This window comes from Alexandromys fortis, unplaced genomic scaffold, assembly GCF_014885135.2.
Source record: "Alexandromys fortis isolate MF-2015 unplaced genomic scaffold, M_Fortis_MF-2015_v1.1 scaffold_0, whole genome shotgun sequence".
NCBI classification, from domain to species: Eukaryota; Metazoa; Chordata; class Mammalia; order Rodentia; family Cricetidae; genus Alexandromys; species Alexandromys fortis.
Genome location: NW_026067949.1, coordinates 4,314,454 through 4,329,254, shown reverse-complemented (window position 1 = coordinate 4,329,254; position 14,801 = coordinate 4,314,454). Strand labels below are relative to the sequence as shown.

At 42.5% G+C, this 14,801-nt stretch overlaps 1 protein-coding gene across 4 annotated transcripts in view; it reads right to left on the bottom strand.

Annotated features, from left to right (window-relative positions):
- Nucleotides 1–14,801, bottom strand: part of C1qtnf7 (C1q and TNF related 7) — a 98,925-nt gene that overhangs the window by 5,726 nt on the left and 78,398 nt on the right. For 3 of the 4 annotated variants that reach the window (XM_050150216.1, XM_050150214.1, XM_050150217.1), the window contains exon 2: nt 1,772–2,017. In XM_050150216.1, coding sequence (XP_050006173.1) covers nt 1,772–2,009 — 238 coding nt within the window. In that variant the 5' untranslated portion in view covers nt 2,010–2,017. Of the gene's footprint in view, nt 1–1,771; nt 2,018–12,257; nt 12,389–14,801 lie in introns of all 4 variants that reach the window. The other variant, XM_050150215.1, reaches the window with a different exon arrangement.

The window sequence follows — 14,801 nt, the reverse complement described above, 5'->3', positions numbered from 1 at the left end:
CCACGGATATGCGGGGACATGCTGTCAAACACCATACCTAATACTTCACCCTACCATGACAACTATGCAGCATTACGTGGCATTAGTGGGGAGGCTGAAAACTAGTCTCCACAAATGAGAGCTGATAGCTAGATGCGCACAAAAATGTTTCTGAGCAAACAGTGCACAGATACATAGAGGAATGAATAGACTGATGTATGCAGGACTATCCCTAACCTCATAGAGCTAAGACTGTAGCATTTAAGGACATTAAATCCTATCTGAAATAGCAGTGGAACTACCTTACGGTTATATTAATCATTTTTGTTTACTCTGTGGCTTTGAGTGGCCACAGACTTATCTTTGGCCTGTGGATCACAATTTAATAAATAACAATATGTGACATTTACAAGTACTTAGCACAAGCAGTTATTCCACAGGACATTCTGTATATATGACTACCCTTAAACTTCGCAATGGCCCTTACTGTTGCCAACTTTCAAATGAGGCTCAGAGACGCTATTTGCCCGAGGATGCTAAGTCAAGTAACTGAAAGAGCCAAGATTTGAGTCCGTTTTTCTGGTGCCAACGCTTGTGTGATAAACCACTACTTTCTTTCTTCCAGACACAGCAAGCTTCAAGGGTCGGTCATAGAGAACAATAATCTCTGTGCCGTTGAATTTTAAAGATATTTGTAATCGTGGCTCAAGGGTAATTTATATTCACATGAGCTACCTTATAGACAGTCGCCTTTGAACAACTACGTTTAAACTCCAAATTGAAAGTTTACCTGACATTGAATCTTTACATAAGGTTCTTTATTATTGAACAATGCTCACACATCTGACAGCTCTCAGTTTGCCCCATGTGTTCTGCATGGAGCATTTGGAAATGACACTTAGCCAATAATCCGGATATATACTGTGGCACTATCTCTCAGAACCCCAGTAAATCAGGTGTGGTGGTCGGGTAGAGGCATGTTTCTTAGATCTATGTATTTCTCCCCTTCTTGTCTTTTGTCTCACTTGTACACTAAGGAGCGCATTTTCAAAGATGGATTTCAAATTCCTGCCTCTTGTGGAGTTAACACAGCCTCTGGAGAATTTCAGTTTGGTTTCCTCTGAAGGGCTGGGGGGTCTGGCGAGCTTCCCAGGCTGACTTATCTCTAAGATGGGAAGCGTGAAAATGACGGAGGACGAGAGGACAAGTGTACTATTGCGGAGAGCCATGCAACAGGACAGGTGGGAGAGTGCCGTGTGAGGGAAAGGCTGGCTATGTGACACCGCTGTCCTTCTAGCTGTCTGCATGCAAGAACAGAGAAGAGCTTGAGGAATACTTGTTTAGAACATTAGCTCTGAGCAGGGTGGGAAACTGAGTTTCTGAATTCCAGTTCTTTCCCTGCTTTGGCCCATCTCTTTGTCTAGTAAAACCTCCACGCTTCCAGCTGTTGTCTGGCCATCGGACATCAGTTGTTGGGAGTCCAGCTCCAGCAGTCATGCATAGTGCATGCCCATCTGTGTCCCTCTCCTGCAGTGCCTTTAACCAGGCTCAGGTTTCTTACCTTCCCAGAGTTACAGCGTCCACCCAAGAGAGTTGTCACTGCAGCCAGCTAAGGCTGGAAAGAGCTAAAGCAGCATTTGAAGCATGGTGGGAAAAGGACATTGTTAAGATCACGGAAGGTGAAGCAGAGGACTGATTGCTTGAAGGGGCAGTTTCCACCGAGAAGAAGCAACAAAGGGAGGAGTCTGAGGAGGGGTGGAGGGGGTGTTTGCTGAACCTCATGGTTCCTTACCTGCCGTGCCCTTTTCTCCTTTCTCTCCTTTCCTGCCATCTCTACCATCCCTTCCAGGAAGGCCGATGCGACCATGGGGCCCAGGGGAGCCATTTGCTCCAGGAGGGCCTGGGGGACCCGGTAAGCCCGGAATGCTGCAGATGTACCTTGGAGAGTAGCTCTCTCCCTTGGCCTGATTGCCCCGAGGTTGTCCACTCGCACAGATGGCAAGACTTGTCACGTAGAGCAGGACAATCATTTTGGGCTCTAGAAGAGAGGGACAGACATCAGTGCACCCTCCAGGGAGGGGCTGTGGCACAACGGAGTTGGTGTGTACTGAAGACTGGGCGTGTGCACCAGCCTCCTCCAAATCTGATTTTCCTCGCGTCTAGAACCCCGCTTTGCCTCTCCAGATGTAAAGATCTGTCAATTTGTTATTGACACGGAATCCTCCGTGCCTAATACGGGGACTGATAGAGATGAAGGATGAAAACATTCTAAATGCGCCTCCTGGCTGCATTTATTCTGCAAGAATGCATGGATTTAGCGCAAAGACCTTTGCTTTTTGTGCTATGAAAGGAAAACGACACACTCAAAATGACTCAGATAAACGTCAGCACTGCTGCCACTACGCAGAGATAACTAATTGTTCTTTATTGTTTAGCATATACATATCATATACATATCATATACACATCACATACACACCATATACACATCATATACACATCATATACATATCATATACATATCTCCAGTCCTCCTTTGGGCGTCTGTACTGTGGAGAAAAGTGACCTTGTGCCAATCCTGTGATGTAGGACTTTGCTTTTCACTTAACATTGATGTAAGCTCTTAGAGGACCAATTATCTGTAGCATTAATTATTTTTTCTCTCTCTCCTCTCTTGCATGTATAGACGTGGCTTGCAGAGCTGCGCCAGCATACACACGCTGGGAATAATCCTCCTCGTCTTTGCATGCATCCGTCAGGTTTTTAGGATGCATGGGAGAAAAGAAACATTTTTGGAAAAACCACGTTTTCACTTGTTAATCATGTGTAATGCCAATTAGTGGTAATTAGAGTACTGTGCAGGTCCTGGGGGAGTCTGACACATTAATTTAAAATCCTCAGGATATGATGCCTCTGTGTCCCATAAACTGTTAGCACTAGGGGTCAATTAAAGAGCTGGGTGAACTTAAACTGTGCATAGCGCCACGTGCACCGTGGAAAGCAGATCCAGGTCTCTTTGAGTCTAACCCAATAGGACTTGGCGTCTTGCTCCACAGAGCCTGGATGCAGAGAGTAACGGAGGATTTATTAGTATGACATTCCGGTGTGCAGGCTAAACACATGGTGTGGGGGGTGACATAAGCTGGGGAGGCCTGATTTTGCAGACTATGCCATCCTTAGGGATGAGCAGTTTCTTCAATGAGAGAATGCACACATGTGTTTCTGTTGGTTGTGAACATGAATAGTCTTAGGATAGCTGGGCCTGTGTTTTCATACAGTCTTCACAGTGCTTGAGCTGGATAATTCTCTCTGAAGGAGGATAATAATAAAATATGGGAAAAGTGATCAGATGTTGTTTTTGACTGCCACCCCAGGAAATTTAAAAGGCACACTACTTTTATGGCGCCCATGGGGAGAATGCAACCTCTTGGAATTATACTCAAAATTTTTGCCCCACCGCAGGATTAATAACCTAAGAAATATGCATGAGATTTTGGAATAATCTCAAGTCTTAGAGATCTTATCATAAAAAATGTTTAAGCAATGTTTTCAGTGTTACTAGACCCTCCTATCAAAAGATGAAAACGCGTTTGCCGTGTTCTATGGACTGGACCTGCCACACACTATTACATATCAGTCTGTGTTCTTCTACATAATGAAATACCTGAGGCAAGAGCTTCACAAGGGAAAGAGGTTTATTTAGTTAGCAGTCTGGAGGCTGAAACTCCGAAGACCAAAAATGCCAAGTGGCATAGGCTCTCTCAAAGGTCAATGTGACTGCATCTTACGGTGGCATGTAGTATCAAGGTAGGAGGGATGGGGGACAGGAAGCCAGGACAATGGAGAGTACCTATTTCTTGACTTTGCTCTGGGCTCCACCCCTTAGAGCTCCTCCCATTGCCTCTCAAAACCACCACAGTGGGATCAAGCCTCTAACATGGGAATCATTGTGTTAAATCACACCCCAAACAGGGCAATTACCAACCTCATACCTCTGATCCTAGTGTTTAAATGGGATTAAGTCACTTTCTGACATTCCCTGGAGTTCTGATAGCAATATGAGCCCTTCGGGGGACTTCATGAAGAGGGACCAGAAACATGCTAAGAGCCAGGGGACCTGGAGGGCTGTTGAATTAGGAGTGGCGGGGCTGCGTCCCCGGCACCCGGCCGCCCGCATGGCTAGCTTATGCCCAGAAATAATTACACGGAAACTGTATTCTTTCAAACACTGCCTGGCCCGGCTAGTTCCAGTTTCTTATTGGTTAGCTCTTACATATTGTTCTAATCCATTTCTAATATTCTGTGTAGCCCATGAGCTGGCTTACCAGGAGGATCTTAACCTGTGTCTGTCTGGAGTAGGAGAATCATGGCGACTCCTTCACTAAGCTTCTTTCTCCCAGAATTCTCTTCTGTTTTCTCCACCCACCCTTGGGGCCTAGGCAGTTTATTTATTAATAAGAAATCATTCCCACATCAGAGGGCTGCTGCAAAGGAGTTTCAGCTGGTTGTGGCAGGGATGCTGCTTCCATAAACTCCCAACACCTATAGCTGCCTGCCAAGACCTCCACAACAGCACACCAAACAACATCCCAGTGTGGGTGGGATAAGGCTCACAGTATCCCCTGCTCCCCTCAGTGGAGAAGCTATGACTCCCGAGGGAAAAATCAGTTTTCTGAAGATATAAGCCCCATGTTGTCTAAGCTCTGATGTTCAGCCCTAAACTCCTGTATGTACAGACACACTAATACATATATATGTATATTTTCTATCTCTATATAATATATAATTATCTCTATGAGAGAGAGAGAGAGAGAGAGAGAGAGAGAGAGAGAGAAAGAGAGAGAGAGAGGACATAAATTAGAAAATGAAATGTGGGGTCATGGCAGGATTTGGAATGGCTATGATAAAAATGTATTGTACTTGTGCAAAATTTTCTTTTAGAAAAACAAGAAATGATCTGTTTGGAAGAAAGCACAGATAAAAATAATAGAAGGGGCATCTTATGCACAATCTTTGGTATCATTAAAACTTGATGCATTGATTAAAGTATCAGTTCCTCTTTGTAGAACACACTTAAGGAAGAGGCTCAGGAGGAGAAGGCTCAAGAGGTGGATGCTCAGGAGGAGGATGCTCAGGAGGAGGAGGCTCTGGAGGAGGATGCTCAGGAGGAGGATGTTCTGGAGGAGGAGGCTCTGGAGGAGGAGGCCCTGGAGGAGAAGGCTCAGGAGGAGGATGCTCAGGAGGAGGAGGCTCTGGAGGAGGAGGGTCAGGAGGAGGATGCTCAGGAGGAGGAGACGCTGGAGGAGGAGGCTCAGGAGGAGGAGGCTCAGGAGGAGGGTTTAAACCATACCTATACAGAACACCAATGACTGAAGACTGAGGTCAAGAGGGATTTCTGAGAAAAACTTGAGAGTATTGGGAGAAAAAGAGCTTTGGGCAGTCCGGGCCCCAGTGGTGGTGTGAAAGCCCTCATGGGAATGCTATGAAAAGGAATGGGCTGGGATCTGGTTAGTGGTAGACAGAGGTAGCAGGTCGTTTGGAATGTGCTTGGAAGTTTGACATGGGTGCTATAAACAAAACCCAGATCTTCCGAAAGAGCAGCAAGTACTCCTAAGCACTGCGCCATCTCTCCAGCTCCTGTTTTTACATACATTTAAAAATTTGTATTCATAAAACCTTTTCTAAAGTCTAATTTATTATGCTTAGAAGATTTTCCACACTTCAAGATACTAAATATAATTTTATATTTATTTCAATTCTCACATTTTATTTTATCACCTATAAAGAATTTCTCCACCCGACTTTTCCTGATTAAAGACGTCGAGGCAGCCATACAACTGCATATTTCCAGCATCATTTCCCGAACAACCCATTCTCATCCACTGCCCAGAGTTTAATGCATCACACGGAATTTGGTTGTTTTGACTGAGAATAAACCACATGAGTCAAAACTTTACATTATAATGACTTTGGACAGCTTGGAAAGACATAATTTGCACAGCATAAAACTAATCAAAGTATACGGCTTAGCACACACGATAAGCCAACCTTAGGATATGTTTAAAATCCTCAGGAGAAAACATCTCCATTAGCAGTCCCCTCTCTTGCAATATGCTTTCAAGCATTGGCTTGAATTATGTAAATTTATGTAGAATATGTACTGGCATGTATTTTATTTCCACTTTTATGCTTCTTTGGACTTAGAAAATCAAAGCTCTGGATATAATGCTAATCTCAGACAGGCCCTGAATGCTAAATGTAAATGGCTTTCTACCCTAACTTTTTCTTTAGGGATAGCAAAGTGACAGATCTTTTTAGATCTTAAAACATACATTTAAAAACATATGTATATTCTAGACTCTTCATGTAAATATGTATTCTGAATCTTTAAGGGAGGATGTAGCATGTTATTTATTTATTTATTTATTTCATAGAATCCTTTCTTGCCAAACTAGCCATAAGAAACACTTGGGGAGGCATTGATTAAGTCAATGCAAAGACTGAGCCTCTAGAAAATATATGTGTAGCTTGAGTACATATATATTCTTAGTAAATAGCGTGATTGTTGTTCTAAGACTAGAAGATGTTATTCATGAGAACACAAATGCTGGAGAACACTTCAAACACTCAAACGTGGTGAAGTAGGCCCACTTCTGGGAGTATACCACAAAGAATTAAACACAGGGACTCAAACTGATATTTGCATACTCATGTTCACGGCAACAGCACTCACAGCTGCTGAAAGGGGCAACCTGAGTGTTCACTAACAGATAAACTGTGACACGCATACACAACAGCTTGAAAAATCCCAAGACATGTTGAATGCCACAACATGGATGGGCTTTCAAGGCTTTATGCTCACAAAACACTCAAGTCAGAAAAACAGCAGATCCTATAATACTCCTTTCATTCAACTCGCCTAGACAAGGCACAGTCACACAGAGACAAAACTTTTAAAATTCACAAAATGGCACAGCTAGGATTTGAACTGACATCTTGTCGCAAGCTCTGAGTGTTCATCTATTACCTCATGACAGAAGACTGGATTTGATTAATTCAAGTTCAAAATACGCTTTGCCTGGAAATCATTAGGAAGAGGAGAGGTTATTGAGGAGGGCCAAAATGTGACCTCTCCTTGGCTTCTGAGGTAGGCATTGCTCAATATCAGAATCTGTTCTTCTAGCTTCACTAGGAGGGACTATGAGCTAGGGACAGGAACCCCAGTTCCCTCTGATGAGCCCCTTAGCTTCATGCAGCTCCCATTTTCCTGTGTGGAACTGATTTTCTGATTTAAATGAAGTTCCTTTTCCTGAACCTCTGCAGGTCCCTTCAAGGCCACACAACTGGTTTTTATAGTATTTTCTTGCTCATTTTCATATCAAAATGTAAACTTCCTATTGCTGACATATATGACAGGCTGAGCTACAGCAGAAGCTCAACAATTTGAATGAAAAAATACATGTTTATTAGGATTTTGTACAACAGCTCATGATTTATAGTCTTGACTCCTTTGTGTAAAGCACTATGATGGAAGAACAGTGAAAAAAGAAACTTGGATATTTGCAAAATTTTTATAATCTATAGACTAACCCCTAGTTCATATCACCTACTCAACGACCCCTTTGTGATGGGTTACAAGGCAGTCAAGGGCCAGAGACCATTATCCAAGGCCAAGAAGCCAGTGCCTGATAGATTCAGAGCTAGGTCTTTACTTCCTGGACCCTTCCGAAAGAGCTACCTGCTTACTGAACTAAAGACTCCATCTTAACGGAGATGGGCCATGATCTCTACATTTGCCAAAGTTCTGAAAAAGAGAATAAACACCGTACCGTGCTCTGGGAGGGTAGGTTGCTGCAGGATCCCCAATGTACAAAAGTCAGGATCTTTCCTAAGAGCTCAGTGAGAAACTTGCTTTGGTACCAGACAGAATAGCAGGTCCAAGTTCTCAAAGATTTCCAAATAGTTGCGCTAAAAATAATCTTCTCGCTTAGTCCCAAAGAGCCAGAGGCCCTGGAAGTCATTCATCCAGCGAGGCTCAACTCAGGGATCAGTTAAAATTATGGTTTTGTTTGGGACCAGCTGTAAGTGCCGGCTTTTCTTGACTGGTACGTTTGGAAGCTTACCATCTCTCTTGCTGTGGCCTCTTTTAAAGATTTGCTTATTTAATTTTTTTCCTCTTTTCGCTGATTTTCCAATAGGATGGTTCTGGGAAAAAAATTACTCACTGACTGGAAATTGGTTATTAGCTTAGAGAAAAGTATCATTTACTACGTGGGGGCTTTTAGGTGGGGACCAAGAAGCATCATCCCCACTCTTGGCAACCATGGCAGGAAGCAGGCCTTTCATTCTCTGTATTGCAAATGAGAGGGCTATGAGCACTGTTTTGCTGTTTTCTTTGTTCTTAGCTGAACAGACAAATGATTGCAAGTGTCGGGAGATGGATATATAGGCTCCACGGTTGCTTGACAACATTTCCTAACAAGTTCAAAGGTATGGTGTATCTTTAAAGCCCAAGCAGTTGACTGTTACAGCAATCAGCATCCTTGTTGCCATCTGACATGTCTTTCTTATATCTCCTTGGCAACAGCAATCTGTAATACATGATGTCACTTATGGAAATCAGGTGATTTAAAAAAAACTCATTTTATCCTCCTAATTCTTCCCAACAGTAAGAATTCTAATTGAAGCAGGTTTTCATTTTTGTTTTCTGTTATGGTTCCCTAGAGTCTTGGAATTGAATACTGATCGCAGATTTGACCAAAACCAGGAATGGATCTTCATTCTGATGAGATTTACATTAGTACCCATCCTCCAGGCTGGAGGGTAGATCCTTTAAATTTGTTGACTTTCAGAACTTGAACACCATCCTGGCATGTACAAAATCTTAAACATCGGTCAGCTAATTTATTTTCTAAATCAGTGTCGACTCCTACAAAGAGTCTCTAGGTTTACTTCTCAGCCTCAAATAAAATGCTTGTGCTTCATTATTTCTAGGTTTTCTTACGATTCTTGACACGCACTAATAAAGTGCATCAAGTTTCAGCCACGGAAAGCTTAATTTTAGGTGGTGCAGCTTCATAATTAAGTAATTAATAATTGTGATTTTTTATGACGACTTCTTTGATGTTTCTTCCTCACTGTCTGGAATAGAATGATCTGAGGTTAACGCACGGCAATTGTGTGCATTAAATGATGTTCCATGCGGTATTTCCACACATGTCTACATCTTTCTCTGATCAAATCCAGTTGTTGCTTTTTCCATCTTCCCTATACTACAGAACTCAGCCTGTATTAGCTGCTGCTACTCTATACTGTGTTTACTGTCATGTAGCCCTGGTTGTCCGGAAACTCACTCTGTAGACCAGCCTGGCTTTGAACTCACAAAAGTTGGCTTGTTTTGTCTTCCAAGTGCTGGGAATAAAGGCATGCACCAATATACCCTGGCTAGTGTTCACCATAGTTTATGTGCAAATATTTCTCATATATTTAAAGGATCATAGTATTTTATGCATTTAATATTTGATTTTTGCCTTTTCTAAAATCACTTTTCATTTCATATAATTTAACACAATCTGTCTTCCTTGAACTTTTCTCTCCAGAGAAAAATGAACCTTTGGAATACCTTCTTAGCATGCTCAGAGCTCAGATGTAGACAATACTTTTAGTTCTATTTCATGCAGTTATTTTCACACTTATTTCAGAAGCACTGGTAAAAAGTTATGGGAAGAAAACAGGCTGAAGGGAGCCTTGGCTTAGATTAACACCTCAGATTCCATTTTTATTGGCTACTTGCCTCAAGGCCAAGGTCTTACTGTGGTTTTTTTCCCCTCCTAAACTTATAATTTTCTCTCTCAGTTCATACTATTACTTTCTTAAAGTTTTGATTTACTTTTCAAATTAATTCAGTTCAACTCATTCAAATCCATCCAGTGTTCAGAGAACACTCAAAAGCATTCTGGTAACCCAAGCTCTCAAAAAAGAGAAAAATGAAGTCCATAACTGTAGTTGCTACAATTTCCTCCAGTCGCCAATTTGAAGCTACAGCATGACATTCACAAAATACAAAATTGTTAAGTTGTGTGCAGAAGTGGCCTTCAATGGTGGATCTAAGGTGGTTCATTATACAACTGGACACACACACATGCACATACACACACACACACACACACACACACGTTATTTTGCTAGTAACAGAATTGCTTTTAAAAGATGGTTCCAGATGATAGTTATTGAGCAGATGACAAGCATTAGGTCCTTCAATCTTCACTATATCCTCTTGTTCTCCTTTTAGTATCACAGGGAGCCTGATCCGTAGTTAGCATGTCCCAACACGATATCTATTTTCTTCCTAGGATATGGCTAACTGTATGAAACCAAGTTTCTGCACCCAACAGTTTACAGAGCTGTGGGCCTCATAAATTTGTTCTTTTCCTCCTCTCCACAGGAACACTGAGCTTGAAATCAAATCTTGTTATTTTTAGCCTTAGAGTTTTGCTTATGATATTCCTTGTAGCTTCAGGTCTGAATGACCCAAATCCTCTCCAGCCCCTTTCTCCATCTGTTTATCTTCATCTTCCTCATCACTCTCTCCACCAGAATCTCTCCATGATACTTTCAAGCATTTATGAGACTCTCTCTTGAAGTCTCATGACATGTTATTCAGACATTTCTATGAATCCTACTTCTGTGGTTCTAAACCAGATCTACTAAACTAGCATATCAATGGATAAGGATAGGATATTTTCTTCAAAGGTCTCTGGGTGATTCTGATGGGTAGCCTGGCTTTGGGAACTTTCAGCTGTCACTCAACTTATTCTCTGATTCACAGCTTCATCTTGTCCTCATACTGTCTGGTAGTCAGGGGCTGAACTCTTGGCTTTCAGCAAACACAGAGAAGGCGTATAGAGTCAAAACTGAATGGAGAAGACAGCCATCCATCCAAGAGTCCCAGAACTGTGCTTGACAGGACGGTAAGGATGACCATCATTCTGGAATTTCAGTTGAGGACCAAAGACAGAGAAAAGTGGACCATTAATGTCTAAGTACCTTCTGAAAGCTGACTGCAAATCAGAAGTTTCTGCCATCCACTCTCATCTATTTTCAATGTATGATTGACACGAAGCCAAAGGAAATCACCGGACAGATTAGGGGAAGCCAGCAGTAAGAGTGCTGCTGCTGGTTCCTTCTTCATATTGGGTGATACCTGAATAGTAGCTGAGAAGCTGGCAGGGGTCTCCTCAGAGACAGCAGGAAGTTCTTCTCCCAGCCTGGGAGTCTTCCTTGATTCCAGAAACTAAGCATTTAGAAGATGAAGGTTGCTTGAGAAGAGAGGGCAGAGCAGGCCTAGCTATGCAGAGGGTAGTATTCCAGGGCATGAAAGCACTGAGAAGCTAGATGGAGCTGGACTATCTACACTAGGTCTTTGGCTACAATGGGGAGTTTCCCCAGGACATAGATGCTGAGCTGGTCCGGTGACCTCACTGGATATCAGTTTGGAAGTGAACTGTCCATATCGGGATGCTGTGAAGAATGGGGTTCCAAGAATATCTTTGGTGACCTGCTAAAGTACTTCACTTAACAGAGTCAACATTTAAATACATGGGGCAGGTAGCAGGAGTGTGTATAAGTGCCACTTAGGTAATCTGATCATTTTCTTCTAACTTGTCTTCTGAGCTGACTGTAGAGGTGCCAACAGTGGGAAGGACTTGTGGTGACAGGAACCAGGTGGTGGAAGAGCAGTCCACATTGAGTTGAAGCTATGGAGAAAGACCAGGTTTTGTATTGGGTTGAAATAGATGTTTTTACAATTAGTATTTGAAGGTGAACCAAACAGACTGACTGAAGTGTTCATGTGCCTAATATTGGCAGGAAGCTGAAGAATTTGCTTGTTAGGTCATGAAAAGGCAGGCAGGGTTCAAACAACGAGTGCGAGAAAGATGAGCTTGTTTCTTATTTATTTTGTGTGAAGAACAGAATTTTAATCAATTCATAAACTTTGGAGAGCGTTCTGAAAGCACAGAGAAGGGATCGCCAGGTGTTTGTGAAACACAGGTTACACATTTGAGTGTATGGACCAAAGGATCTCTTTCTACGGGAATGAGATGATCTAAATATGAAACAGGAGTAAGAGAAGCAGGAAAACACTGCCAGACCGAGAAAACACTACATCTGAGTGTCTGGTGCAAAAGACACCCATTCGTCAATGGGAAGAGCCAATGAGCATGGTGGTGTTCCTGGACCATGTAGGCTCTGCTCACATGGAAGGCTCTGCTTCTTACCTTGGGTTAGGGAGAAGTTCCTGCAGGGCAGTGAGCAGGCACTAGGGAAGGATTGCTGGCTTTCCCTCCATGCTGCTGCTGAAGAAGGCGGAGCCGGTGGCTGCTGCCACTCTCTGGCTTTATAAAGGGACCTAAAATAATGAAAGGTGTCAGCTGGCTTTTGAGCTGGACCTACTTTCATTGCAGGGAAGAAGTAGGTTCAGAGGAGTGAAGGGGTTTGTGAAAAGGCAACACCCTGAGTCAGCAAAGGACCAAGTGTAATTGGCCCCTCCTGTGTACTATGCATTGCCCTAGGTTCTGAGCGTACAGGTTTGAGAGGAAAAAGCGAAGACCAGGCTTGAATCCAGTGGGGGTTTTTATCTTATTTCCCCGGGAAGGGCCTTAGAAGACAGCTGCCCGATTTGCTCCGTTCATACTTAAGAAACAGTTTAACGAAGAAGGGATTTTTACCCACTTTTGGCATGTTTTATTAGTTCTAAGCCGGAACTAGAGCTCGGGTCTCTTCATGGTGGCCAAGCTTCTTTCCACTAAGCACAACCTCACCAAGACCCTACTCTTAACTTCCCACGTAGAAGGCACTGGCATTTTTGATATGCACAAATATTCATTATTGTAAATATAGTGTCTAAGGTTATAATGCTTATCTTTGTATAAAATGCCACTTTTCGTATCCAAAATGTAAGGATTTTTGTAAAAACAGTTACAGGAAAATTCAAACGTACTCAAAGAAGGAGAAAGGGTCTAGTAGTGAGTTTGTGTTCCCGCCATCCGTACTCATTGGTGACTAAGGCTGATACTGCTGGCTTGACACCCTCATGCTCTTGATTGCCTTTCCCCTTCCTGCATTTTAAGCAAATATCTGACATAGTATTATTTTGTCTATAATTAGTCACAAAAAATTCATCATTTTGCATATTAATAGTGTGGTTGACACCACATAGCTTTCTTGGCTCCTGAGACCATTTAAACAGAACTGGGCATGGCCTAGTAATGTTCAAAACATCTGAAAAGCACTTTTTTATAAACCACTATTTTTGTGCACTAAAAATTCAGAAGTGTAATTTTTATGTGACCATCAAGATTTTTGTTTCCACTAAAATTTCTGTGTGCTAGAAGAAAGAGTTCTTTGATTACTTACTACAGAAATTTCAGGAAAACTTGGGTTCATGGCAGGTCTAACTGTGAGCCATGAATTCTGGGAGGGAATGTGGTTCCAAGCTTATGCACAGTGCCCTGACACGTTGAGGAAGGGTTAGGCTTTTAGCAAGTGTCAAAGTTTATACTTTATGTACAAAATCTGCCATAGTGTTTCAAGAGAGTTTGGGAATCGCTGGAGAACAGGTCATCCTAGAATCTTGGAATGTAACAGGAAACACGGCAAACAGCATCACTCTGAGGGCCTTACAGACTTGAGCACATCAGTTTTGGAGTGTGTCTTTTAGTGCATGTAAGCATTTATATGTGCAAGTGTATGTGTATACAGGTACGTATGTGTGTGCATGTGTGTGGAGACCGGAGGACAGCCTTAGCTGTCGTTCAACAGGCATCATCAACCTTGTTAGGGCAGTCAAGGTTCTCATTGACCTTGAGTTCACAGTAATGTAGGCTGGGTGGCTGGCAAACCTGAGGATGGGTAAGCCAAGTGATGCAACAGCACAATGGAATGCCTCTCAGCTTAGAGTGACAGATCACACACTTCCACAACGCTCAAGAGCAAAGCTGTGTGAAAGAAGGCAGTTTCTGAAGTCAGCACACAATCTGCCACCAAGTCACTATGGCCTGGAAGAGGACAGGGAAGCACAGGAGGAGGACATTTATGCTTTGTCCGGACGACTGAACTGGGACTTTGATTTGCTTCTGACCTGGGTACTCCTGGCTTTCAAACCATGAAACTTTGGCTGGAATCTTTGCTATCAACTCACCAGAGCTAAGGAATTTGAGTTCACTGGCTTTCCAGAGTCTTCCACTTGAAGATGGTAGACAAAGGGGTTTCTCGTCTTCTATGTGCTCGTAAGCCTATCTAAGAAATCTTTGGATCTCAATGTTAAACACTGAGAAATTATTTACTTAAAGGTTTTTACTTGAGGTCTATATCCACACAAGTCAAGTCTTGATATGGTGATTGTGTCTTCTTTATGCTGAGAGACTGAAGGGATGCAGGATACATGTTCAGTTAAATTAAATGGGATCATTGGCACAATGTTGTGGTAGTAACCAAACACTTTTTATATATAAAAAAACCCTGTATTTAATTTTTGAAAGTATTATCAATGTTTGTGTGTAAATCTCTTGCAGGAATGGAGAAAACTATTTATTGGGAGCCTCAATACAAACGAGAAAACCAGCTTCTACCTTGAAAAGATTTGCAGGCAAGTATGGGAAGCCAGATTTTTGTGCTTAAGTTTTACCAGCTATAGATCCAGGTGAAACATGTACACCTCACAAAAGGGAGTCTTGAAAAATATTCTTCTCTCTTTTTCTCACTGTGTGTGTGTGTGTGTGTGTGTGTGTGTGTGTGTGCGCGCGCGCGCGCGCGCGCGCGTG